General features: G+C 38.8%; 1 protein-coding gene across 1 annotated transcript; it reads left to right on the top strand.

The window, feature by feature from the left end:
- MCM3 (minichromosome maintenance complex component 3) lies at positions 1-27825 on the top strand. Its single transcript, XM_058182855.1, has 17 exons — positions 1-228; positions 2692-2804; positions 4259-4467; positions 5295-5425; positions 5740-5978; positions 6560-6668; positions 7954-8107; positions 8591-8722; positions 11239-11447; positions 12393-12567; positions 12767-12893; positions 14635-14785; positions 16991-17131; positions 18284-18387; positions 19156-19247; positions 23838-23910; positions 25218-27825. The coding sequence occupies exons 1-17, from the start codon at positions 145-147 to the stop codon at positions 25414-25416; spliced, it is 2442 nt and encodes an 813-aa protein (XP_058038838.1). The 5' UTR covers positions 1-144; the 3' UTR covers positions 25417-27825.

Raw genomic sequence — 27825 nt, 5'->3', positions numbered from 1 at the left:
GCGGCGGAGTCGCCGTGCCGTTTGGCGGGAAAAAAGGCTGAGGTTTTCGCGCCAAGTAGTTGTAAGGAAGAGTTGTAGTGAGGTTGCCTGTTTAGGCGTAGAAGCAAAAGCAATTCCTAGGGAGGAATTGATCTCGAGTCTGAGATGGCAGCGCCCGCGCCAACTACTTTGGATGATGCTGAATTGCGAGAAGCTCAGCGAGATTACTTGGACTTTTTGGATGATGAGGTGAGCAGAAGTCGGAGAGCTTGTGCTTATCCAGGCGACAGTCTTGCTGCTTAAGCGGTAAAAATGCTCATTGGCAAGATCTTGTCGTGGGAGGAATGGAGTAATTCACGAAAAGTACTTTTCTGCCAAATAATGGGTAGAGTCTGCTTCGTGAGGAGTTAAAATGGGATTAGATAATTTATTTTCTAATGGAGATAAAGCCCGTTGGTCTGATGAAGTTGTATTGCAGCATATGGAAGAAATGGCACTTAAGCCGATGCAGTTTCAATATGTTTCATTAAGAATATGGGAGTGTAATTCCACAGCCCCAAATAATTTGGGAAGGATGAAAAGTAATGGTGTTTAGCTGCTTAATAATAGTTTAAACAGGTTGTTTTAATCCTCTTTCATGCATTGTCTTCCATGGTAGGCCAGTCCCTTGGAAGGGAGCAATCAATAGAGGCTAACCTGATATAGGCTTCGTTTGGAATGCTTGGATGCAGGACTTCTATGAAATACTTGTGCTGTTGGCTAATACTTCAATTTATCAATAAAATCATGAGGGACCGAACTTGATTGTAAATTTGTAAAATCTTGTTTCTGCTAGTCAATTTTTTAGCTAAAACTGCCCATGATTCTTTGCTATTGCCCATGCTGATTATAGAACAAATGGAAGTTGAAATCCAAAACATCTGAAAAGTGTCTGCTGTCACCTGAAACAACATGATACACAAGATACACAATATATACATTTATAACATACAAGAGGAAAGGATAGGAATGTTATAAATTCCTTAAGACCAAAGCAACCTGAACTGCCATTTAAATTCATGTGGGATCCTAACTCCCTAGAACAGGGGTGTCAAACTCCTCTCCTCACAGCAGTGTCATGTGACATATTGCAATTTTTTCCCCTTCTGCTAAAGTGGGTGAGGACTGTGTGACTCATCCAGCCCATGGGCCACCACCCCTGCCCTAGAATAATAGCAGCGAGAAAAAAGAAACTAATTCCTTCTCTTAAAAAAGAAAAAGATCTGGATAGGGCTTACTGAAGTAATAGAATACAGGTAGTCCTTGACTTACGACCACAACTAAGCTCAACATTTCTGTTGCTAAGTGAAACATTTGTGAGTTTTGCTCCATTTTATGGTCTTTCCTGCCACAATAATTAAGTGAATCACTTCAATTGTTAATAACATGGTTGTTAAGTGAATCTGCCTTCCCCATTGACTTTGCTTGTCAGAAAGACACACATGACCCCAGGGACATTGCAAAAGTCATAAATATGAATCAGTTGCCAAGCATCTGAATATTGATCACATGACCATGGGGATGCTGCCACATTCGTAAGTGAAACATGGTTATAAGTCACTTTTTTCAGTGCCATTGTAACTTTGAACAATCACTAAGTGAACTGTTGTAAGTCGAGGACTACCTGTTATAGTCATCGACTTATTTATTTTGCATTACACGGAGAGTTCCTTCTTTTCACTGAGAAAGAATAAATGAACCCAGGAATTTTCCCTGGTTAAGGGCCAAGAGAACTTCCAGCTGCACATGGCTTATTCAGTGCTTTTCTGTAAATGGAAGTGGAATTGTGTCTCTCCTCCTCTCTTCAGTAAATACAAGTTGAACAGGGTGGGGAATAACTGTTATCATGTTGGAAGTTCTTTATCACTTATTGTTCCAGACCAGCAGAGTCCTCATTTTATTTAGAATTGGAAAGCTACCTTTAAAAATCTGAAGAGTTGCTTATTATAAGTATTTCATTTTTTGGGTGAGATTGGGAAAATTGTGCCCTTTTATTAGAAAGGTGTCCTCTGAGCTTTGTGAAATGGAACATTTATTGTCAATAGCTTTTCAGGTTCACTTCTGTATGTTCCTTGTATTTTTTTTGTAGATACCCTGAATTCCATTACCTTTCTTCCAGTGAATGCAAAGATAGTTTGCTCTACACAATTTTAATTTTCTTTTCTTTTCTTTTTTTCTGATTGGGTGACCAATCTTTGCAGAACAAGAGCAAAATTATTTATTTAGAGGATGCATAGTGCTCTAAAACATTCAGGGATACAAATATAGCACCTGTTTCCATTCTATATAACAGCTGCATATTTCCAAGGGTTTGTGTGGCTGTTGTATGCAGCTGCTGTATGATGTGGAATAAGTGATTAAAGGAGTTGTAGACAGGTGCAATATAGTACATAGTCTTATTAAAGTGACTGCAGAAAGAGAAAGTACTTAGTTTAACAAATTTGAGCATGATACAATTTCACTAAATAAACTTGATGCAAAACTTTAAGCATCGTGATAGTTATTCTCCGTTCAGTTCAACTTGTATCACTAAGAATAATGAGGGGAAACACAATCCAGCTTCACTTAGAGAACATTGAATAAACCATGAGGAAGTGGAAGGCCCCTTGGCCACTTTCAGAATAAATGAATTAATATTGTCTAAACAGTTCTTCTTATCTACCCTGCTTCCAGGAAGATCAAGGAATTTACCAAAGTAAAGTCCGGGACATGATTAATGACAATGGGCATCGTCTGATTGTGAATATCAATGACCTCCGCAGAAAGAATGAGAAAAGAGCCAGTCGGTAAGAATATGAATGTTAGCAAAATATTTGTCCTCCCTACCCCCCAAATTTCTCCAGAAAAGGAACCTTAGGTAGCTTATGTATGTCTTCCAGTCCCTGTCTCATTTAGGAGTTTTTGGAGGCAATCATGTTTTGTGTTTGGAATCACTCTAGACCATTATTTTCTTTGTGAACCAAACAAGGAAAGTTCTCAATAATCATAGTCTGTACACACAAACCCATCTCTCTTCTGGTAATCATGGTGTAATTGAATTGCTACAACACAAGTGTCAAACTTGATCACACCACATGACATATTGAGACGTTTTTTTGCCTTTGCGGAGCTGGGGTTGGCATGGCTTGCACAAGATGCATCTGGCCCACGGACCACCAGTTTGACACTTCTGCGCTACAGAATGTTTTTTTGAGTTGTGCCTTTTATTCTGATTCTAAGACAATGGCTGGCCCAGCCCCTGCTAAATATTCCTGGTCTTGTTAAATATTCCTGATGAATTTTATGTAATCTACTTTAAGGCAAAAATAAGTCCTTAAGTCATCCCAAGACAAAATGATGTTATTTAATGACAGTTTTATTGCATGAATGAATTCCATCACTGGAAGGAATGACTATTTGCAGAGGTAATTTTGCTTACACATGGAGATTGTTGAATGCTTTTACCATGTTTCCGGTCTTATTTGTAATGTTAAGTTTTTAGTCAGTGACTTGAAGAAATAAAGTTTTGTTTTGTAGAATCCCCTGGAGATTTTAGCTTTTATAAATAAGAAGCAGAAGAATAGTTCATAATACATTATCTGTGAAATATTTAAATGTCAAAGCTAGATCATTTGGATCATACTAACAAATTGGGAAATTTAATCTGCTTCTGTGATGGCAAAATAAAATGGTGAAGTTGGTCTTGTAGTGAATTGGACTCCTAGGGACTAGTCACCTTCTAGGACTTTTTTGGTTTCTCAGTATGTAAAATACTGCCAGAGAATTTACTGGAAATCTTCAGTCCATGTACTAACAAATCGAACTCGGAGTTTTTGAATGCAAGTAAAGTTGGGCAGTTACTGTAACCAGGCTTTTCTAATTCCCCAATTTCACTGATGTGCATAGAATAATAAAAGCATTAAAAGAGCATGCAGAACTCTTTATTTCTATTCTTGGAATGTTGTCAACAATTGTAATATTGTTGTTGTATGTTAATCCATCTGGGCATTAATCTGTATATTCCTTTTTTTATATAATAAGGCACATGCTATAAATCAAATGTTCTGCAGTATTGGTCTTATTCAAAATAACAATTCTCAGTGACAATCAAAATATCCTTTCTAACTTTGTAAAATTAGTTTTTTTATGGCTAGATTTTCTCTGATGCTTGTCATTGAGCAAGTGATGAGAATTGTTTTTCTGTTACGATATAGGCTTTTTCTGACAGGACTGTTAAAACTCTTTTTCATCTTTGCTGCAGTTTGCTGAACAGTGCCTTTGAGGAATTGCTGGCTTTCCAGCGTGCCTTGAAAGACTTTGTTGCTTCTGTGGATGCTACATATTCGAAGCAGTATGAAGATTTTTACATTGGGTTAGAAGGCAGCTTTGGATCTAAACATGTGACACCTCGGACGTTGACATCCCAGTTTCTCAGCTGTATTGTCTGTGTGGAGGGTATTGTTACAAAATGTGAGTAAGCAGTCTGTGCACTAAAAGCTGTTCAAAGCAGCTTTTGATTCCAAATGGGTGATTCTGATTAAAAAGCAGTAATTCCTCCAGTTTTACGAATCTTTGAGGGGGAGGAATGAACATGGTGATACCTGCTTTCCCGCTGACAATATATTATCCAATGTATTCCATGAATACAGGCTTTCTCTTCAGGGTTTTGTAACAGAGTGAAATAGACACCTAAGTAAGAATTGTTCTAGTAAAGCTAAACATTATACATTCAGGATTAGAATAGCAATAGTACTTAGACTTATATACTGCTTCATAGTGCTTTACAGTCCTCCTAAGCAGTTTACAGAGTCAGCATATTGCCCCCAACAATCTGGGTCCTCATTTTACCCACCTCTGAAGGATGGAAGGCTGAGTCAACCTTGAGCCTAGTGAGATTTGAACTGCCAAACTGCAGCTAGCACTCAGCTGAAGTAGCCTGCAATACTGCATTCTAACTACTGCGCCACCTCGGCTCTTATGCCATTGAGGATGTTATTCAAAAGAATCATCTGGCACTTGTGTTAAATATTTTTGCGTTTTTCAAAGTCTTAGAGCAGATTGAAATGCATTTAAAAAAGACTCAACTGTTATCTTAAAATGATAGTCTAGGAATATATTAAAACAAATTTAATGGATTGAGTGTGAAATTGATGTGAAAAGATCTGGTATGTTACATCAACATAAACATGCAATGTTTTGCAATCTAGCATGGGAACATCTGAAGTGAGAGTTCAGACTGAGGTTGGCTAGCCCTTTTCTTTATTTCTAGATGCTTTTTTGTTTCTATCCCTATGTAGGCTCTTTGGTGCGTCCAAAGGTTGTTCGAAGTGTGCATTACTGCCCTGCTACCAAGAAAACCATTGAGCGGCGATACACAGATTTGACTTCCTTGGAAGCTTTTCCATCTTCTGCTTTTTATCCCACCAAGGTGAGCTGTGTGGATTCAGAAACCTTTCAAAGCTTCTAGAAAAGTTGTGACTATTATGAAAGAATTCAAAAAGATATTAGAAGGATATAGACATGATATAGCTAAATATTCTTTGATACCAGATTTGGTGCTCAGTATTTAATGCTATGTACCACTTTAGAATATAAATAATGCTGCTGGGACAGCATGTATTCAGTAATTCAAATAATCTGGATAGCATATTTATATGGGGAATATAAATTCAAATCCCTTTTTTTTCAGCAAGTAAACAAAAACTTTAAAAACTAATAAAAAAACAAAGTACATTCTTGTAGGATGAAGAAAACAATCCTCTCGAGACAGAATTTGGCCTGTCAACTTACAAAGATCATCAAACCATCACAATCCAGGAGATGCCAGAGAAAGCACCAGCTGGACAACTTCCTCGCTCTGTAGACATCATTTTAGATGATGACTTGGTAGACAAAGTAAAGCCAGGAGACCGTGTACAGATCATTGGGACTTTCCGTTGTCTGCCAAGCAAGAAGGGTGGCTACACTTCAGGGACATTTCGGTTAGTAGCATAAGCTGCCTTATTGGCTTTTGGTTGGTGTACCACGCCTTGAGACTCAAGCTCTCCTACAACAAAACCATTTTCCAGAACAATGTCTTTGCTTTCCTTTTGTGGTCCTTCTAAAAATTTGGCTTTTTAGAATCTGCTTTTCCAGCGACTTTCAAGCCTTGTATTCAGGAAAGTAATTTGGTCTGTAAGTGAAGATGGCATCTACATAAAATAATGCTAAAGAATTTTCTTAACATTCTAAACTGAGTTTAAAAATTAAAAATTTCTGTTTAGGAGATTGTTATTTTTTAAATATTTATTTATTTATTTTATTTATTTATCAAATTTATTTATTTATTTATATTTATTTATTTATATTTGCCTTCGCTTTGACACAGCTATAGGGTCTTCATGTTGGATTGTCTGCTCAATATCAGAATCTGCCAGAGATTCCCCCCACAATAGTTACTCTTGAAATTTAATGTTTATTTAATAACATTTATATTACGGGTATTAGTACTCCTGTGAAGCTGCAGGGAAATGTTTAAACATAAAAGGAAAAAGAGAGATTTTCTTGATTTCTTTCTTTCCAGGACCATCCTGATTGCTTGCCAAGTAAAGCAAATGAGCAAGGAAGTCCAGCCTGAATATTCATCTAGAGATGTTAGCAAGATTAAAAAATTTAGCAAACAACACTCAAAGGTAAATTGGATGCTGGCATTTGACTCGTCACACATATTCATAGAAATTTAGGGTCTGTCGTGCTCATTGTTGGTATGTCTTAAAGTACAAATATGATTAATTTAAAAGTACTTGAAAAGTATGTATATTTGTATTTTAGTTTCCTTTTTAAAAAAAAGTTTCATAATACATAAGTGGACAAAAAAACTGAAGTTATGAAATTCATACTCAGTACAGTTGACCATGCTAGGCAAATAATTTATTAAATTTATATGCTAATGTCAGGGTTCCAAGTAATAAACCCATAGCAAGCAAAATTCCGAAGCAGATTAATTCCTCAAAGAATAGCTTTATTGGAGATACCATATTGGCACAAATCTGGTGAAAACCATCTCTGAAGGTTCCCACGGTTTTCACCTAATTAAAAGAGAAAGTTTTCTCTCAACCCCAAACAATCAGTCATATGGTCTAATCAAGACACTGTCTGGTTGCCTGGTGACCTCACTCCTCCTTCCACGGTCCAGGTGTGAGAATGTCCTTGGTTCCTAAGAGAAAGTATTTTATTTTGGCTACAAACCCCAGCTTTCTCTAATCTCATCTCCCTTTCCCTCAGCTCCAGTATGGCAACACTGAGGCTCCAAGATGGCTCTGGTCAGCTTCAGGGTTGACAGCTGTCTTGATTTCCAGGACCTCAAAACACACTGAATTACTATTATGATATAAAAAGTATAAGTTTCCATTGTATTATTGGTAATTAATAAATGGAATAGGAATAAACACCCAACATAATATAGATAAATATTTGATTTCTGTCTTCCCCCTTCTTTGTACTTAAACTGTTTTTCGGCATTTATAAATTTCAGAAACTGTACACCAATGCTTGCATTTGCCTTGCTATGTGATGTACAGTATTTATGGGACCCATTCTTGTTTAATTTAGTTATACCATATGCATATACACCTTTTTTTTTGTATTGTATACATATTTTACCATGTTCTTTTAATGTTACGGTTCTTTTTTCCATTGGGCTGTTAAAAATTTATGCCCTTCAAGTAGTTTACATAAATGTAGCAAGATGACCTGTATGTGATGCTAAACGTATAATTTTCAGTGATATAGCAAACTGTTAAGAAATGAATTTGTCTTTCTACCCCAAGTTCACATTGTAATATTTTAATTTTTGATGAAGCAATACTTGTTATGAAGTAATAGGGTAACCACCAACTTTTCTTCATACTGTTTTTTGATTTTACTCCTATGTGGATATTCTGGTTCAATATTGTCCCATTTATTTCCTGAATCTAGGATGTTTTTGAACAGCTTTCAAAATCTTTGGCTCCCAGCATTCATGGGCATGAGTACATTAAGAAGGCAATTCTGTGTATGCTCCTGGGAGGAGTCGAAAAAGTGTTGGAGAATGGAAGCCGGCTCCGAGGGGACATTAATATCCTACTGATTGGTATGTAATGGAGACCTTGTATTTGGAATGTTCCAGAAACACTGGTCATATCCTATAACAGGAGAGTATAGCTGGCAATTATGTAGAATTTGAGGGAACCTAGATATGTCTAATCAAAAAAGAGGATTGGGGGGACATAACTGTCTTCCAGTACTTAAGGGGCTGTCATAAAGAAGAGGAGATTGACTTATTCTCTAGATCACCAGAGGGTAGGACAAGAAGTAATGGGTGGAAGCTTGTCAAAGAGAGATGCAACCTAGAAGTAAGGAGAAATTTTCTGACAATGAGCAATTAAGCAATGGAATAGATTGCTTCCTGTGGTTGTGGTTGATCCATCATTAAAGGTTTCCAACAATAGACTAGACAACCATTTGACTGGCATGGTATAAGACTTTAGCAGAGGGCTGGGCTAGAAGATCTCAGAGATCCCTTCTAGCTCTATGATTCTGTGTTCTAAACAGCCTGTATCTCTTGTATTTTCAGGTGACCCTTCTGTTGCGAAGTCTCAATTGTTACGTTACGTGTTATGTACAGCTCCCCGGGCCATTCCCACTACTGGCAGGGGTTCTTCTGGAGTAGGGTTGACTGCTGCTGTCACAACAGATCAGGAAACTGGTGAGAACTTAGAAGCAAATGATGTGCAAAGGGAACAGTGGTACAGTCAAGGGAAAAGCAGCTGACAGTCTCACTGCAGCCAAGAGGATTGGTTGGTTGGTTGGTTGATTCATTCATTCATTCATTCATTCATTCAGTTTATGCCTACTATTGATGAGTTGCTTTCTATTTTGAAAATTTGAATAGCAGTCAACAAAGAGCTTGAGGTATAAGTAAAACAGTGGCCTAGTGATGCAGTATTATGCCAACAAATTAAATCTCTAGCCAGAGTGAATTGGGATAAATTTGAAATGGGCAGGCAAGACAAATCCCTCTTATCATTTTTCATTTGGACTGCTGCTGGTATGGTGAGTAGAATATTATTTAGCATAAAAGAGCGAAGATATCAAATCCTTCATAATTACATCTAATGTATATTATAGATGAAATAGCTTAAAATGCTGTCATGCTTTGAACTGTAAAATAAGTAGGGTCAGTCCTGGTTAGGAATTGAACAGGAAAATTCAGGAACTCCAGGAGTTTAGGTCAGATTGGAAAATAAAACTTACCCCGGTGGGCGGCAATAACAACCCACCTTCATTTTGTTGCAGCATTATGTCGTGTTTTTTAGTCACCTAGCTCTAATTATGTGATAGTTCAGGACCTTCCTATAATACCTGAAACTTTGCTGGAATTGGTTAATCTCACATTAAGATTTAAAAGCAACAAGATATTTTCTTTAAAAAAAATATTTTTTTTAAATTAAATCATTTTACTTTGGAAAGATTATGGGTACTGTTTTGAGAAGTGGTTGTTTTTAATTTTCAAGTTAATTACCTTGGCTTTTCTGTAGGAGGTGGGATAATATTACTATTTTTTTCAGAGAATGGAGCTGTAGTAGAAACATGGTGCTTACGTATGAGTGGTCCACCGTGCAACTTGCAGGAACTACCACCACATGCGGCAGGGGAGTCTAGCAAGGCAATCCTCTGTCTCCAATCCTCTTTACTATGGTCGTTGAAGATATTGTTAAAGTTTCACTACCCAGCGTTGGGTATGACTTTGATGGCCATCGGATAACAGCATAGCCTCTGCCAAAAACCTAGTCTTATTAGCAGAGAAGTCCACCAAGCTCTAAGAAAACCTACTTCTTTTGTCTGGGGCCTTCTGTAAACCCGGTATAGCAGGCAATGCCAAGAAATCTATTGGCCTTATTATCATTAAAGATGGCAAGCGTAAGTGCATGGCCTTTTACCAACCATCTACAACTGTGAGTACCTACTTGGGCCGGATAACTCCATTCCCTATCTTGGCCTCCAGTTTAACTGAAAAGGCCGAGTAATCCCCAAACCTACTAGGAAGCTGGATTATCTACTCCAAGAGCTTTTGTAGGTGCCGCTTAAGCTACAACTGCGGCTTAAGCTATTGAAAACATACGTAGTGCCTAAATTTATGCATGAGCTCATATTATGTCATGTGCATAGGAATATGCTGAAAAAACTGAATGTTTGATCCACGTGGCGGTGAGACGTTGACTGAGGGTGGAGATCTGAAGGTGCTTTGCTTCTCCACTTTAATCCCGCTGCTTCAGGCAACCTGGCTTGAAAAGATTACATCACATCCCACCGCACTGTTTCAAACTGCAGCACCAAGATGTTTTTGGCCCGTAGAGGCGCCTGATGAATCAGCCATGCAGAGTTAATGCTGCAGTGGTAATAACTAAGGCTGAGGTGCGAGAAGAGTAGAAGATTGCGCTCTCGAATTCAATTGACGGTCGAGAGCTGACTGCCCCGAATATCGATGTGGCCAGCCAAGAATGGCTATTACGGCTCTCCCGAGTGTTTCCCTGTTCATATATTAGGGGATCCAATTGAGGCACAGCTTACTCCTCAGAGGAGCCTGCCGGATCTCTGAGATGATGAATCATGTCCTGTAAGTTTGCAAGGTGACGCATGACGGGGATGTGCATGTCATAATCACATCTTACAACGTCTTGATCAACTTTTGCGCAAACAAGGCATCCATCCATGTGTCAAACCAATCATCCCATCCAGCACTTCCTGCATAAAACCACAGTGAACCAGCTGTGGATCATGGATGTCTCCATGGTTACCGGTTACCAAATGAGTGAGACTTGGGACATCAAAGTCTCAAAATACGAACAGCCTGACATTGACATCCAATGCTGGGCCACTTTTTCCTTCTCCGTATCGGTGCAACATCTTCCCGTAATCATATCAAATCAGAGATTGTTCTCCGAACCATCAGGCACGGGACTTAAGACCTTGGGCTTCAACCGCAGAGACAGGACTTGTGTCTTCTCACCACCACCAGCTCGCTCAACTGCTACGACTTGGGAAAGGCTGAAACTGGAATCTGGTGGACACATGATTTATGACAAGGGGCTTACCCCTCTAAAAATACATGTAACATAGCTTGAGAACTTTAATAGTCCAACCCTGACTTAGAAGCGCATGAGAGCATTCTGTTTAACCTTTATATACTTTCTCTCCCACTCTTTGTTTCCCCATCCTTAGGAGAACGTTGTCTGGAAGCTGGTGCCATGGTCTTGGCTGACCGTGGAGTGGTTTGCATTGATGAATTTGATAAGATGTCTGACATTGATCGTACTGCTATCCATGAAGTGATGGAGCAAGGCCGTGTTACTATTGCCAAAGCAGGCATTCAGGCCCAGCTCAATGCCCGTTGCAGTGTATTAGCTGCTGCGAATCCAGTCTATGGAAGGGTAAGTGTGGAAAAGATTTTGGTTAGATAAGCTAGGTGGCAACTTTCTGCCATTCTATTTTTAGTTGATATCATACTGGTTTAGTTCAGGGGTCTCCAACCTTGGCAACTTTTAAGACTTGTGGACTTCAGCTCCGAGAATTCCTCAGCCAGCTTTACTGGCTGAGGGATTCTGGGAGTTGAAATCCACAAGTCTTAAAAGTTGCCAAGGTTGGAGACTCCTGGTTTAGTTGCTTACTGATGGCGCACAGGTCTTAAACTGAGGATTTTTTTAAAAGCCTGAATGGTTTTCCAACTGGTTATATGTTTCCATGCCTGCTTTTGTGGAACACAGCAATACTTCCTTGAATTTTCCAGAGTTAATCTATATGTTACTATTTCCTTGCGCTTGGCAATCCGGATATATGGAGATTGGCATCCTTCTGGAATATTGTCTGCCGTTTTTCAATGCTGTATTCCATTGGGGTTTGTTTGCTTTATTACATACTAAATTGTTATTGAATGTTTCTAAGCTCCATGTATTACATAGTTTCATAAGTGTACTTAGTCTGTGTAATAAAATAAAGTCTATTTGTTCTTACATTAAAAACCTAACTGAAAAAAGATAAACTGCACAGCATATACAAAAATCACTTCTGGTGTAGCATGCAGAAGAGAGACAGAGAAAATAAAATTTTGAATTATGTGACTGTTTCGCTAAAGAACAAGTTTTGACTGACTTCCTTCTATATCTGCTGTGCTCAAAACAGCAGTATAATATTGAAGCAGTACAAGATTTGGATTTTGCACTCCCTCCCTCCCTCCCTCCCTCCCTCCCTCTGTGTATGTGTGTGTATGTCTTGTTTGTAGAGATGATGTGGAATCTCCTTAACATTCTAGCAGTACTGCCTTTCCTGTTTACAGTTAAGAGCTGCTAACTCGCTAACCTTTCCCTGAATCTTTGCAGTATGACCAATACAAAACTCCCATGGAGAATATCGGCCTTCAGGATTCTTTGCTGTCCCGATTTGATTTGCTCTTCATTGTTTTGGATCAAATGGACCCAGAACAAGATCGGGAAATCTCAGACCATGTCTTGCGAATGCATCGTTACAGAGCAGCTGGTGAACAGGATGGAGATGGTGAGTTCCTTGGCTTCCTTGAAACCTGTCAACTGGGTTAAACCTATTTTCTATGATCTTTGATAAAAACTTTTCTGGCTTTTTTTAAACGTTCAGATTATTTTATATGTTGCAATGGACGAAGTGTTGTTTAATGTGCTGATTAAATTGATATATTCTAGATAACTCTCTGAGGAAACATTTTCCCTTACTTTTCTAGCCATGCCTTTAGGCAGTGCAGTTGAATTACTAGCAACTGAAGACCCTTCCTTTACCGAGGAGGAAGATCAGGAGCTACAAGTGTATGAAAGGCATGATGACCTACTGCATGGACCTCGGAGGCGGAAGTAAGTATTTGTCGTGTCCCACCCCCCACTCCGAGGAACGGAGGAAGTCCGTGACAAACTTGGCAACAAAGCCTCTGCAGCTTGCCAAGTTCCTTCGAGGTTTTATCAGGGCAGGCAGGACAGCGATAGGGTCCGGTATCAGCAAACTCAATAAGACTTTGCTTGACTCAAGGTTGGAATGCCAAAAGCAGGCCCTTTATATAGGCTGTGGGGTGTGGCTCCATGACTCAGCATTTATCCAGGCCTGCCCCATTCCTCCTCCTGCTGGCGTCGCCTCTCAGATCTCCGGAAGCGAGTGTCCTCCCACTTTGAATTGTCTTCAGATGAATCTGCTGTCTGGGAAAGGGAGGGGTCAGAGGGAGTAGGGCCGAGTAATTCCAGCACCTGGCTGCCTTCCTGCTCTGACGGCTGAGCCAAAGGAACACACGCTGTGCGAGTGAGGTTTATCGGGCTTGTCCTCCCACTCCTGGAATCCTCTCCGGGCATGGGGCCAGGGCCGGGGCTGGAGGCATGACAGGCCGTTCATCTTCATTATCAGACTCCGAGTCTGATAAAAGGCCCGGTTGGAGACGGGAGGGGCCCGAGTGAGGAGAGGAGGGAGGACGAGTCACAACAATATTTCCTTCATTCACTGTCTTATCAAATAGTGCATGCACAGGAAGAAGAAAAATTCTGTCAGATGCTGCTACTACACTTTGAGAACTTCTTTTGGTGCCAGTCTGTCATGAACTCTGGGGACCAGGTGGGAGGGGAGTATATTTCATGGGGATGAAAGTTCACCGTTCCTTTCTGAACGCAGTCCCAGGGTCAACTGCTCGGGAGTGGAGCGCAGCTGCATCCCTCGGGAGACTGCTCTAAAAACATCCTTTTGATTTAAATTTGATTGGCTATGAGGGGACCAACTATGGGAGGCACCTTTTGAAAGGAAAAAGTTACACTTGGGATTTTGGCATGTGAATTTTACTTATGGCTTCTTACTACTGTATTTCATTTGGCTACTAGTAAACTATACTTTTCTCAACCTGATGGTGTAAAGGATAGTTCCTACCAGGGTGAATTTGATTTAAAACAAGTCAATTGAAATCACGATTTAAATCATGATTTAAAACACTAGTAAAAAGGCTTGATTTAAATCATAATTTTTAAAGAGCAACTGTCATCTCTGTCCCGCAGCAGCTCCACTTCTGACCCACTGTTGACTCACCGACAGTCCTAATATTGCAGGCTATACAGCCTCATGCTACATAACAAAGCTCCATTTCATGCTGATTAAATGAAATTATTAATGTTTCTTAAATAGAAAACTGCCTTTAGATAGATTTTTACTCCAAAAGCATTTTATTAAAATAAATTTGATTTAAAAAATCTGATTTAATTTTTTTTTTAAAAATCATTTATTTTTATCCACCCTGGTTCGTACTTAGAGGCCTAAGCTGAAGCAGGTCTGGCAGATTCTGAGTTGAGGAATTGCTTTATAGTTGCATCCTATATTTCTACTGTCAGGGTATTAAGACTAGTATCAAGGAGCATAATTCCAGCAGCCACATTCTCTTAACGGATAAGTCAACCTGTTGGTTTTGAATCCATCTTTATCTCCGCTTCTCAGTATCTGCCCACAGCATGCTCTTTCAGTTTAACTACAAAACAGTGATTCTCAGCCAAGAATCCCCAGAGGTGGCAATTAAACTCCGGTTTTCCTCTAATAAATGGAAGTTTATGGATTTTGTTTGATCAAACTCAGAGAGAAGATCGTAAGCATGGAGTTCATGAGGAAATACATTCATTTTGCCAAGATGCTGAAGCCAGTTTTGACTGAGGAAGCAGCAGCCCTCATTGCCCAGGAATATTCTTCCCTTCGCAGTCAGGAGCAGATCACCTCTGACAATGCCAGGGTAAGTCACAAATCAAGGTCTTTTTTTCTTCTTCTTTTTTTTTTTTTTTTTTGCATGCGGCCCTCCTGAGCTCAGTTTTGACTGGCAGAGGGTTGCAGGAGGCTGTGGCAGCCAAAAACAGAGCTCTGGAGCCCATTTTCGCTAGCCACTACAAGCGCCCCCAACACAAGTGACATCGAGCTGGCCACACCCACCCTGGCCCCTTGAGGTCAAACACAACTCTGACACAGCCCTCAATGAAATTGAGTTTGACACTCCTGTCGTAGAGTGCTAGGCCAGGATTCGGGGGGCATGATCCCCATTTTTTTTTTTTATTCAAAACGTTTTACAAAAAAATTTTCTTCCCCCCAACCCCCCTCCCTTCACTAATCCCTCCCCCCGACTTCCCGGATGAAGCACAAGGTATAGTTAAAAATAAAACAAACATATGCTAAGAAAATTTTCCCCCAAAACTATTATACCAATTTTCCCTCTCTAGCTCTGACTTCCTCCTAACATAACCAAAATCCTTCAGGAGAAAAAAAAATAAAAAAATAAACAATTAACAGTAACAAAATATATAAATCAATAGAACAAATTAATCCTAAAGTATTTAAAACCAACTAAAGCATAAAAATCCAATCCAATTCAAAGAATATCTCCCTTATAGCTTCTATAACCATATAATTTTTCCCCCAGGTCTTTCTTACATAAACTCTTTCAAAAATATTCTATTCAAAATACAATACAACACATTATAAAATTTCAATACCAAGAATTACAGTAGCTATTCAAATTTAGTCCTTCCTCGTCAAAATCCAGTATAAATCCAAATACCTAGTCTTTTATGATAGATATAAAACATATAATCAACCCATTTCTTCCAGATCTTCCTCACATATTGTCTTTCAGGGACAGTAATATTTTTGTCTGTTAATAATTCAAAACAACCTCGTTTCAAGGATAATACTTTTGTCTCTTGCCATTTTTTTTGATGCATTAATCTCTGTCTTTCCTTCATTACTCCTTTTGAAAAGTCAGTCACAATATTGCCTAATAGTTCCTTATGTCCAAAAATCCACAAATTACTACCATATATTCCATCAGTCCAAAGAGAGAATTCTTGAAAAGCATTAAGCCTGTAAATTTTTTCGGTTCGGGAGACAGCCTCCTGTAACACAAATTCTGACATTTCATCCAAACTATTTAAAGGAAACTTCTTTACATCAACTTGTTTATTCACGATCATATCTTCATATTTATCCACTTTTGTTTGTATCTCCTCCATTGCATTTAAGTCCTGATCACACTGGTTAATTTCCTCCAAGCCTTGATCCAAAAAGTCCCCATTTTTTATCAGCTCGTATTTTTGAATAATTAAATACATTCTTTCTGTGTAATCCTGTATAAAGTCACGAATCCATTCTTCTGAAAGAACCTTCATGGCAAAGTTCTTGCTGAAAATCCCCTTATGAAATACTTAAACAACGTAATATAATCCAACTATCCACAATCCAACACAATAAGATGAAGTCTCCATTCAGTTTCGATTTCGCAGCAAGGCTATTGGTCTATTTGCAGTTAGTCTCAAACGCCATTTTAAAAGAAGGGGAAAAATTTTTTTTCTCTCTTTAAAAAAAGGAGGAAGTCAGGAAATCAACAATACTTGCAAACCAGTAATTGTTCACTCATGTTTCTTCCGTCTGCTTATAGAAATCCACAAAAAGAAATCAATTTTTAGCAGAACTTGGACACCTTCCTCTTTTCCTGCTTTTGCAGGAGACGCGCTGGATACTGGAGATAGGAGGAATTCAATGGGATTCGACCTTTCAGGACTTTGCATAACAAAAACAAAGCCCCTAGGGGAATCTACCACTCTCCCTCCTGCTCTTTCCCCTGCTCTCTCAACCAGAGAGGGAAAATTAAGTCGGGAACAGCTGTTCATGTTTTACCATATCCAGTGCGGAGTGCCATAAATTAGCACCCAGCGAGAAAGGTGGCGCCAAGTGGAAGTCCTCATGATCCCCATTTTTATACACAGCAATCTCATTGAATTCCAATCTAATCTCATACCTGTATGAATGGTAAGTCCATGAATAGGATCCAGTCTTAAAGAACTGTTGTACTGCACCAAACATGCTCACATTTGTACATGTGCACAACAATTTGAATGTTGATCATCTTCTCATCCTCAAAAGCATTAAGACTTTTACTTGTTCTTTTTAGACTTCCCCTATTACAGCCCGAACTCTAGAGACATTGATCCGGCTCTCAACTGCACACGCTAAAGCCAGGATGAGTAAAATAATTGAGAAGCATGATGCCAAAGCTGCTGTAGGGCTGGTACAATTTGCTTATTTCAAAAAAGTAAGTAGACAAGAGTTGTAAAACAAAAAAATTAAAGTTGGGCTGACCCCAAATAGTGGTTGATTTGCATATTTGAATGTAAAAGTGTAGGTAGTGCACAACTTACGACTACAATTAAACCCAAAATTTCTGTTATTAAGTGAGATATTGGTTAAGTGAGTTTTGCCCAATTTTAGCAACTTTCTTGCCACAGTTGTTAAGTGAATCATTGCAGCCGATAAGTTAGTAATAAGTGTGAAGAGAATCTGGCTTCCCCGTTGACTTTGCTTGTCAAAAGGTCGCAAAAGAGGATCACATGACCCCAGGACACAGCAATGAACCAGTTGCCAAACATTTGATTTTTGATCACGTGATCATGGGGATGCTACAAAAATAGTAACTGAACTATGGCCATAAGTCACATTTCTTGTAACTTTGAACTAAATAAACTGTTGTAAGTCAAGGGCTACCTGTATTCAACCAATGTTACTGATATTATTACTTGCCATGTGTAATACCTCAATTTATATCATGATCAGTAGATAAAATTAACCAAAGCCAAAGGATATGAGAAGAAGAGATGGCATGAACTGTCCCACTCAAGCATGTACAGGAATCTGACTCTCTTTATTTGGATGCCAATATAGGTCACTGGTTTCATTTTCAGTCATTGCCAGCAGCCGAGACTTGTCTGTAGTAGCTATACGCATCACGAATGACTAATTACTTCTTTGGTGTGTCTGAAGTGCTTATGAAAGAGATGGAGGTTATGCTGTAGACAGCCTTGTGACAGGATTACACAGTGTGTGAATGGCCATCTGGTTTTGACCCAAACTTAAAATTCACTTTCATCAGCAACATTCTGACACTTGCTGAAGCGGAGATTGTGATACTTCTCTAGTAATTGTTTTGAGATTTTTCTTTGTAGCTTTAATCCTATCGTGGGAGAAGCCATGTTTTTATGGCAGTTACATCTGTTGAAACTACTGCAAAATACTGGATGGTTTATTTCTTTTGAGGCTGAAATTAATACTTAAACTATTAGGGATTCTCATCCTTGGAGGAAGAAACATTTGGCTCTTGTCTTCCTCTATGGAACTCGGATCACCATAGGCTTCTGAGCAGCTGTTGATTGGCCCAGATATGGACTGTTTGGTTTCTCTACTTTCAAAGGTTCTGGAAAAAGAAAAGAAGCGGAAAAAGCAGACTGAAGAGGACCCAGAAGAAGAAACAGATGGTGAAATGTCCCAAGAAAGGGAAGAAAGACAGAAAAAGAGGTAGATAAGAAAAGTGTTATAGAGGAACTTAAAAAAACAAGATTTTAAAATAAATCCTTAATTTAAAAAAAAATCCTGCAGACATGGCAAACAGACTGTTAAGGTTAATATGGATTTGAATAATTGGCCTTTTTCATCAGCCTGTTCAGATGGGATTAATTTGAGTTGTTTCCCTGAAGCTGCATATTTCTAATCTTGGAATTTGGTTATGCTTTTGAGACCTGTTGTGTCTTGCATATACTGATCTGTTTGGGTTTGGATACTAACACCAAATATTGTTGAACTACATGGCGCTTGAGAATCCTAAGATTAGTAGCTATTTCCTGTTACCAAAACAGGTGTAGAGACTTCATTTCCTCTTTATTGATGGGTGACATTACCCATAATTGTTATTCAGAATGGCCTCTAGAAGAAATGGAATGCATTTTCATCAGCCCCAAAGAATAATATTTAGCCAACAGAAAAGCTTTAAAAAATTGGATTTTCTCCTAGATGTTAGGGCAATACAATAGATGAACACATCTGGGAGACAAGACTGTATGTTAGTGAGCCCCAATATCATATTGTTGATACACTGATTTCTGGATTTTGCCTTGTGTTGATATTGCCTGGGTCTCAACTACCATATTTTGGGAGAGTTTTTAATTTGGTTTATGTTTTGTTGAGTTGCAATTATCCAAGTTAAATGACTGTGTAAATCTTCCAAATGAATATATTTTGAAGATCATTAATTAAAAGGCTTACTATTAACCTGGTGTCCTTCTACAGAAGGAAGACAGATTCCAGCATGCAATCGCCCACAGAAGGAGAAACACATGATCCTTACGACTTCAGTGACACAGAAGCAGAAACGCCAGAAAGTAAGTCATTTATTTCAGACTGATAAATGAATAAATTCAGGCAAACTAAGTCTGTTTTGCAATGAATTTTAAAGTACAGTGGAGTTTGTATTTTTAAAGTTCTCTTGAGTTTGGAAAGCATTTGTTTATATCTGACTGTCTTCATCAGTTTGGTCACAACTTTCAGAGGTTTGATAGATTTGCTGTTTCCATTCTTTTGGATTTTTTAATGTAGTTTTTAACCAGTATAGGTAGTCCTTGTTAAACAACCATGATTGTGACTGGCAACTTGGTCATTAAGTGAAGAATTGCTAAGTGAAATCACCTGTGCTTACAATCTTACTTTAGCTGTCCTTTGTTTTACAGCAGGGGTGAAATCTAAAAATTTTCCCTACCTACTGGTTCTGTGGGCGTGGCTTAATTGGTGGGCGTGGCCAATAACAAATAATAAAAATAATAAAAAAGTATAAAAAACAATAAGAAGTACCAAAAACCAACTTTCACACTTTACACACACACAACACAACACAACTGACTCACAATGCAAAAGCAGCTGCACATCACACACTTCACACAGCCACAAAAAGCTCAAAAACCAACTTTCCCACTTTACACACACATAACACAACACAACACAACTGACACACACACACACACAAAATGCCACATACAGCTTTGTGAGATTTTGTGTGTTTGTGTAGTTAGAGTGAAATACTACAGAAACACACCAAATCTCAGAAAGCTGCACAAATATTTTATTTTATTATTTTATTTTATTTTATTTATATTTTTTAGATCAGGGGTCTCCAACCTTAGTAACTTTAAGGTTTGTGGACTTCAATTCCCAGAGTTCCTCATCCAGCAAAGCAGGCAGTCAGTTGCTAGCAGATTCAACAGATAGATTTTACATAGACATAATCAATTGCTAGCTAATGCTTTGCCAGCCCGAAAGGAGCAGGAATAAAGTAAGTGGGGAAGGGGCAGTTGGGTGGGCATGGGCTGTTGTAAGAGGTTGTTACAAATAATTTTAAAAGCCTGTGATGATGAGGCAACTCCTCTGGGATCGCCAGAGGAAAAGAAGTTTTTAAAAGGCTCCTCTGACGATCCCATGAGGCTTGCCTCATGGCAGCCTAGAACCTCTTAAAAGGTTTTCTACAAGCTCTTCAGCTGAACAGCTTATAGAAAACAAGTTTTTTAAGGTTCTGCTGATGAGGAACTCAGGTGAGTCTCAAAGGAGCCTTTTAAAACTTTTTTTTTAAAGGGTTTAAAGGCTCTGCTGATCTCAGCTGAGCAGCGGGATCCCCAAAGGCTTTTTTTTACTTTTAAAGGCATGTTTTCAGCTGAAGAAAAACTGCTTTTAAAAGTAAAAAAAACAAAACCTGCTGATGGTGCAGCTCAGCAGAGGCGGGGAGGGGGGCGGGGCCAGGGATTTTTGCCACCGGTTCTCCGAACCAGCAGTCGCTATCGGATCGGACGAGCCGGTCCGAACCAGGAGCATTTCACCCCTGCTTTAAAGATCTGAAAATACCATTAATGTGAGGATTGGTCCCAAAGTTGCTTTTTCAACACTATTATGATTGTGAATAGTTGCTAAACAAGCCAATCACTAAATGAGGACTACCGTATATACTCGAATATAAGCCGATCCGAGTATAAGCCGAGGTCCCCAATTTTACCCCAAAAACTGGGGTAAACTGGGGACTCGAGTATAAGCCGAGGGTGGGAAATGAGGCACCTACCGGTTGAAACCCTCCTCCCTCAGCTGAGAAGGCTGGCGGCTCCCCGCCCGCCTCTCACTGCACCGGCAGGGCTTCAGTCCGGTAAAATGTGAAAAAAAGAAAAAAAAAACTCGAGTATAAGCCGTATATACTCGAGTATAAGCCGAGGGGCTTTAAAAAAAAAAAACTCGAGTATAAGCCGTATAGACCCGAGTATAAGCCGAGGGCTAATTTTACCCCAAAACTGGGGTAAACTGGGGACTCAGTATAAGCCGTATATACTCGATTTGTATCTTATTTCATGATATCTATTCAGCTTATTTGCCAGCCTTACTTTCTAATATCTCCAATCCTTCCTACAATAACTGATTTTTTTTCCATAAGGAATTTAAATGCACAACATCCTCAAAACTGAAATAGTTTTAGCATGGCAATCACGGAATCCGATGATATATATGACTTGATGCAATCTAAATCTTCCTTATTCATTATTATTGTTATCCAGGATATTGTAGTAGCTACACATAGGGTTAGGGTAGCTATATAATCATACCATCTTCATACCTTGTGAGTCAGCCTTTATTGCTGCCTTTCCCAAGAGGTTTTACAGATTCTGAAAGATTGCGATATTCCTAGAAGCAATGGTGGGTTAAAGACAGTTTCGCTTTTAACAGAGCCAATGACTGCAGCAGAACAAGGAGCCGACAAATGGATTGGCACCTTGAAATTCCTCTCTGGATAAATGAGGGGTGGATGGACTGGGGTTGCCAATAGTACTCCATATAGGTGTCCTCCATGGCAAGACTGACAGGTTTAATGCTTGGGGAGCCAAGAGAATCAGGTTTGCCCAATTTGTAGTTCAGGGCCTTCAAGTGGACATGGAGTTTATCTGCTTCCTCTCTTAATTACTTCTGTAAATGGCTTGTTAACTGCTTCTGGGATATTAGGAAGCTTCAGAAAGAAAAGTTTCATCACAGTGGTTTATCCAAATGTGGTGGAATAGAGAAAAACATGATAACAGGAGATTGAAGGCTAGATAGTACAGGCAACCAGAAGGAACTAAATACTATAATTAAAGGAGAAGAGAACTACTAATGAACGGAAAAAATTATTTTAGGGATATTTGGCAACAACGCACTTAGAAATTTCTCTTAAGATTATCTGCCAGTATAAAAATGAGTTTGAATGAGAAGAGAATGTAACTCATAATTAGATTGTTTTGGATATGGATTTAAAAATACAAGAACGATATGGAAAAAGTTGTTACACACTACTTACAAATGAAACGGACTGCTGGCTTAATAATTAAAAGGGACACACAAATAATAAATCAGAAGAGTGACTTGGACAACTTTCTTATCTTGAACTTGCAAAAGAGACTTATTAAACTAATGAAGGAATTCCTAAGAAAAGAAGAGAAAATGAAAAGAAATAAGTTCCTAGAATTTTATTTAAATAGAATAAACACCAAGACTTAAAAGTAAAAGGAGAGAATACGAAGTCAGTATATTTGATCAAAATTAAAATATTTAGGTTCTTTCTACTAGCTCTCAACAGGTTTTTCTTGACTAGAACTGCATGATGAGGCTTTAAAGGTTTTTTTGAAGATAAGATAATGGGAAGAAGAGTTTTTCTTGTATTTTTAGAGACAGTGTTAAGCTATGGTGTTGAAAGTAAAGATATATTGTTAAAATTGTAAGGGCGTTTGAGAGGAGAGAAAGGGAAAATAAATGAATATGTGGGACATTATTTGAAGGGATTAACTATTAAGATTTTTAGTATGTTACTCTTTCTGGTGGTTAATGTATTTTTGACAAGCTTGAAAAAATGAGATTTTAAAGATTTGTTTATAGATAAGAGATAAAATATAGAATTTTTCTTGTAGTTTTTTGAAAATGGTAAATTACTGTATTAAAAGGAAATGAAACTGATTTTATCTGATTAACGTTATACTTCTGTAATCTTAATAGATTTTTGCTAATTAAGATTGATTGAATGATGAGATTTTATGAGACATAAGATATAGGAAGAAGAGATCTTTGGCTGAAATATTAGAGAAGGTGATTAGTTATTGCAATCATACTTGCCTTGGGGCAGAAGAAATTTCTTTATATATCTTTTCCCCCTTTATAACATTTTTTCTTTTTCTCTCTTTTTTTCCTATGTACTTTTTATATTTTTTAAGTTGGTATTAATTTTTTAACTTGATTAACTTGATAAAAGTTTGATAAACTTTTGATTGTAAAGCAGAGGAGCAAATTTCTGAGCAGAGGAGGAAAAAGTGCTCCTCATCAAGACAAGAAGAAATAATCCTCTGCGTTTCTAAAGAAATACATTAATCTGTGATCAGTGGATCTTATTCTAAGGAAAAGTGGTATGGGACTGCTCTCAAGTGCAAGGAGCCTATGAGCATATTAAAAGTTAACTAGCTATAAGGAAATAGCCCTGGCAACCTTAAAAATGCCAAACCCAATAAATGCTTGGTTTTTTTTTTATCTCTTCAGCAATTTTACTAGGTGTATCTTGGGGCTATTTTTATGTTTTCTGGGTAAAAATAAAAATGAACATGACATTAAATTGATTTGTTTAACAATATAATTAAATGGAATAATACACAATTTGTATAAAATGTGTGCAGTTCCCTAAGATATACCCTATAGTTTATAAATAACTGGATAGGCTCGTGTTTCATGTAAACTGCAAACGACATCTTACTGTTCAGTAAGTGGAACCCAAATATGCTGAGCTCAAATTCCACTTGAGCAATAAATTAATAATCTTGTTTTAATATCTTCCCCAGTAGACCACAGTGTCTGCTTCTTTTACAGAAGGTACAAATCAGTTAATGCCAATTGGTAACTAATTTCATTTTCCTGTTTTTATATTTTTTTAGTTCAGGCACACCCCTCCAAGGTTCCTGAAGCATCAAGCACTGATGAGATTACATCAAAGTTGTCCGAGTCCAGGTGGGAAGCATGCGAAGACTCTTATATGATAAGAATAAAATGAACTGAGATTTGGAGATCAGAAATAGTGACATGCAAAACATACTTAATCCAGATTATTTTTTGACCTTGAAAAACACAATTTCAAGTTCAAAATAATCATTCTGATCAAGTTCAAAAGAGGTGTTCTGACCATTCCAAAAATATTCAATATTGGACAATCCTGTTTCTGTACATGACAGCCAGAGCATTCACATATAGCTAATTACTTCTTATCTTTGTTGTTTGCCAGGGAATCAGGCAGCCTAGGCACCAGAAGGGATGGAAACTGGCAGCACTGAATGCTAGATCTCCCTACTTCAATTATTATCTCCCTCCCCAAAGAATGTACGCTAACTTGCACTCCACAAACTATTGAGGAGATTTAGTGCTTCCGAGCCAGGCCTCCCTCCCTCACACTCATCTACCCATTGATGGTCAATTAGAAAAACGAGTAAAGTGCGAAGTCCTGTGTTGAGAGTCTGATGGATCCACTGATGATCTTAAATGAATGGCTTAGTTTATATTCCTGAACGGAACAAGGGGTTTATGTTCTTAATAGACCCTTTCAACTTGTATACTTGTTTGATTCCAGCAAACTCAATTTATGGCATCTACAAATCATGAGATGTTATGTGAAATCTTCAAGAGATGCTTTCAGTCAAAATAGAAAATTCTAGACTGTAGAATAGGAAGACTGCAGCTTCCTATTTTGTCTTTATAGATGAAAACAGTGTATTGTGTTTCAAATGTAATGTTTTTGGGATTCAGGTGACTATACAGAAGTCAGCAAAGAGGCACTATTAAGGACCGTGCATAACTTTGGAAGGGGGGAATTTGAAATGGATGCTATACAGAATCTTCTATACAACCCTCTAAAGCACCGGTGTCAAACTCAATGCGTCACATTGCTGTCATGTGACATTCCATGAACTTTTTCCATTCGTGGAACTGGGGTGGGCATGGCCTGCACGTGATGCATCTGGCCTGTGGGCCGCCAGTTTGACACCCCTGCTCTAGAGCATGTCTTCTCCTGTGATTGTGCAGCTAAGTTTCACACTGCAGTGTGATCCCAGGAAAAGATGCAGTTGCCTTAAAGAGTTGCAGACAGGTGGTAAAATTGTATCTCTCTGCTTACCTGAAATTGAAAGGATTGTACTGATTAATCCCCTGGCCCTTTTCTCCCTCTCCTATTCATTCCCTTTCATTGCTTTTTTGCTCTCGTTCACTCACTGTAGTAGCAGGGTTTTCCTTCAAAGCATCCTTACTTTGTTTTTATACTCACATAGGCTTAAAACATTCAAGGCAGCCCTCCTGGAAGTATTCAGAGTTGCCCATGCACAGTCTGTGAATCTGAAGACCCTGTTGGAATCCATCAACCGGGACAACCCAACTCCTTTTTCATCAGCTGAAGTCAAAGCAGCGTTGGAACAGATGCAAGAAGATAACCAGATCATGATGTCAGATGACATAATTTTTCTGATCTAGAGCAACTCTAAGAGAGGAGAAGGACTTACTATGCTCCCCTTAGGTACTTGGCATGGATGGAACTCTACAGCAGCATCAGTAGAGTTTGTCCTGAAATCTTGGCTTAGCTGATTGCTCCATACCAAATTCAAATTTATCTGGACTAAACTATGGGGGTGGGGAGTGGGGGGAATAAAGTCTTGACAGTTTTGTTATTTTCCTACAAATTTTTTTTTATAATTCAAAGAGCTTTGGCTCCACTGCTTGTCGGATACATGCAAGCTCCCCAAGTAAAAATATGTGCATTGTATTGAGCAGCTTTCTTTATTGTTTAAACACATATTCTGATGTGTGATTCCCAAATTCTCCAGACGGCTGAGAAATTTGGGAATTCCTATCTCTGCATTTGGAAAGTACCTAGATCAGGGAGATAGCTACCACTGTACAGTAATGTTATTCTGAACATTCAGCCTTGTCATATCATTTTACCAATGCATTTATAATGCGCCTTTCATTTTCTGATACATAGTTTTATAAACTCCAGTGTGGTAATAAAAATGTATTTGCAAAGTTAAAATTAAAATAAGTTGAGTGCTCATGTGTACCATATCTCCTCTTATATATAACAAGCCCTTACCTTGAATTATATTTTTTACATTTTAGGTAAATGTTTTTGATGGATTGTATAATATGAAAGTAACTTTTTCTATCAGAAAGAGCTTTTATCTGTTAGGGAAAATAGCACCAGCATTCTGAAAGCGGTTCTGTTCTTAATGAGCATTTAGTTTACTGCTGAATCACCAGGTCTTCCTCCACATGCAAGCAAAGGAAGCTAACTGGAATGCAAAGTAGCATTGATAAAGGGCAAATAGGAAAGCAATAGGCTGGGTCTTTCTGCCTCAGAGTGTTGTGTCTGCACCCCCCGAGCTGGGCCCCCTGCCAGAAAGTGACTCAGAAAGTGAGGGGGAAGGGCCATCAGGACTTACCTCTGGAGCACCGGCTTCCCTGGCTCAGCTCCAGGAGCCAGAGGCAGGCCAGGTGGAGGAGATAACGAGACCTCCATCCCCTGACTCTTTCCCCCCCAAGGCCATGCCTCCAGACCCGGCTGATGGCAATCAGGCCTGGCTGGACCCTAGGTTTCGTAGGCAGGAGAGGCAGAAACAGCAGAAGCAGGGGTGGGGCAGGCCTAGGAAGTGCTGAGTCATGGAGCCACACCCCACAGGATATATTTATTTATTTATTTATTTATTCGTATTTTTATACCGCCCTATCTCCCTAGGGACTCAGGGCGGTTCACAGCCAGATAAAAAATATACATATAAATACAAAATAAAACTTCAATTAAAAAACTTATTACAAATGGCCAAATAATTAAAATAGCAATATACATAATAAAACCCATTAAAACCAATTAAAATTTTAAAATCTAGTCCAGTCCTGCGCAAATAAATAGATGTGTTTTAAGCTCGTGGCGAAAGGTTCGGAGGTCAGGAAGCTGACAAAGTCCTGGGGGTAGTTCGTTCCAGAGGGTGGGGGCCCCCACAGAGAAGGCCCTTCCCCTGGGCGTCGCCAGCCGGCACTGCCTGGCCGACAGCACCCTGAGGAGTCCCTCTCTGTGAGAGCGCATGGGTCGGTGAGAGGTATTCGGTAGTAGCAGGCGGTCCCGTAAATAACCCGGCGCTAAAAGCAGCAGGGCTGCTATACCACTTCGTGGCAAGCAAAGCAACTGCTTAACTAGAGCTGAAGTACTGTTTGTTCCTGGTTGACTCATCGGCATCAAGAGAGATAACAGAGACACTTGGCAGACACTCGCTAGTTTGCTGCCAGAGCTGATAGTTGCCGGCTAATTAAGTCATCGCTCGGACTGAGGCAAGGGAGACCGAACACAGCGTTTTTTTCATACACAAAAGTATAATGTATAGAATTAGCAAACATTTCTACAAATATTAAAAGCCCTTGTGCTTTTATGATATCAAGATTGCAAAAAGCTTTGATTTTTAATGTTTCCATTGCACATTATAATACAGAATAAAACTGAGCCTATTTCTAAACATGGCTTGATCTTACATCATATTTTCCATGAATTCCGTTTGTATATCAAAACATGACCTACATGGAGCAATTCCAATGCTTATTATCTGAAATTTAGTTTCAGTAAGCTTAAATATTAAATGAAAATTTGTACTATCCTTTTATAACTCACATTTCAAAAATAAAATTGATTGAAATATCTTCTGGTTTTTTTCCCCTGAGAGTACAATTACCAGCCTCAATTAAAAACCTTTAAATATGTGTGCATGGATCTAGGTCTTTCCAAGTGGTTCAAGTTGAAACACTGGTTGACAGAACATGATGAGCTTGATGTTTAAAACTGACCAGGTGATGGGTGACCAGGTGTTCAGCAGAGAAAAGGGAACTTTTCTGAGCGAG

This window comes from Ahaetulla prasina, chromosome 1 (assembly GCF_028640845.1).
Source record: "Ahaetulla prasina isolate Xishuangbanna chromosome 1, ASM2864084v1, whole genome shotgun sequence".
Taxonomy (NCBI): domain Eukaryota; kingdom Metazoa; phylum Chordata; class Lepidosauria; order Squamata; family Colubridae; genus Ahaetulla; species Ahaetulla prasina.
This window is presented reverse-complemented; position numbering and strand designations above follow the sequence as displayed.

Excerpts from the sequence above, each read along its gene's own strand:
- MCM3 (XM_058182855.1), top strand. The coding sequence starts at position 145 with ATGGCAGCGCCCGCGCCAACTACTTTGGATGATGCTGAATTGCGAGAA. Across the intron at positions 2,805-4,258 it reads AATGAGAAAAGAGCCAGTCG|TTTGCTGAACAGTGCCTTTG; the intron begins GTAAGAATATGA and ends TCTTTGCTGCAG. Across the intron at positions 5,426-5,739 it reads CTGCTTTTTATCCCACCAAG|GATGAAGAAAACAATCCTCT; the intron begins GTGAGCTGTGTG and ends ACATTCTTGTAG.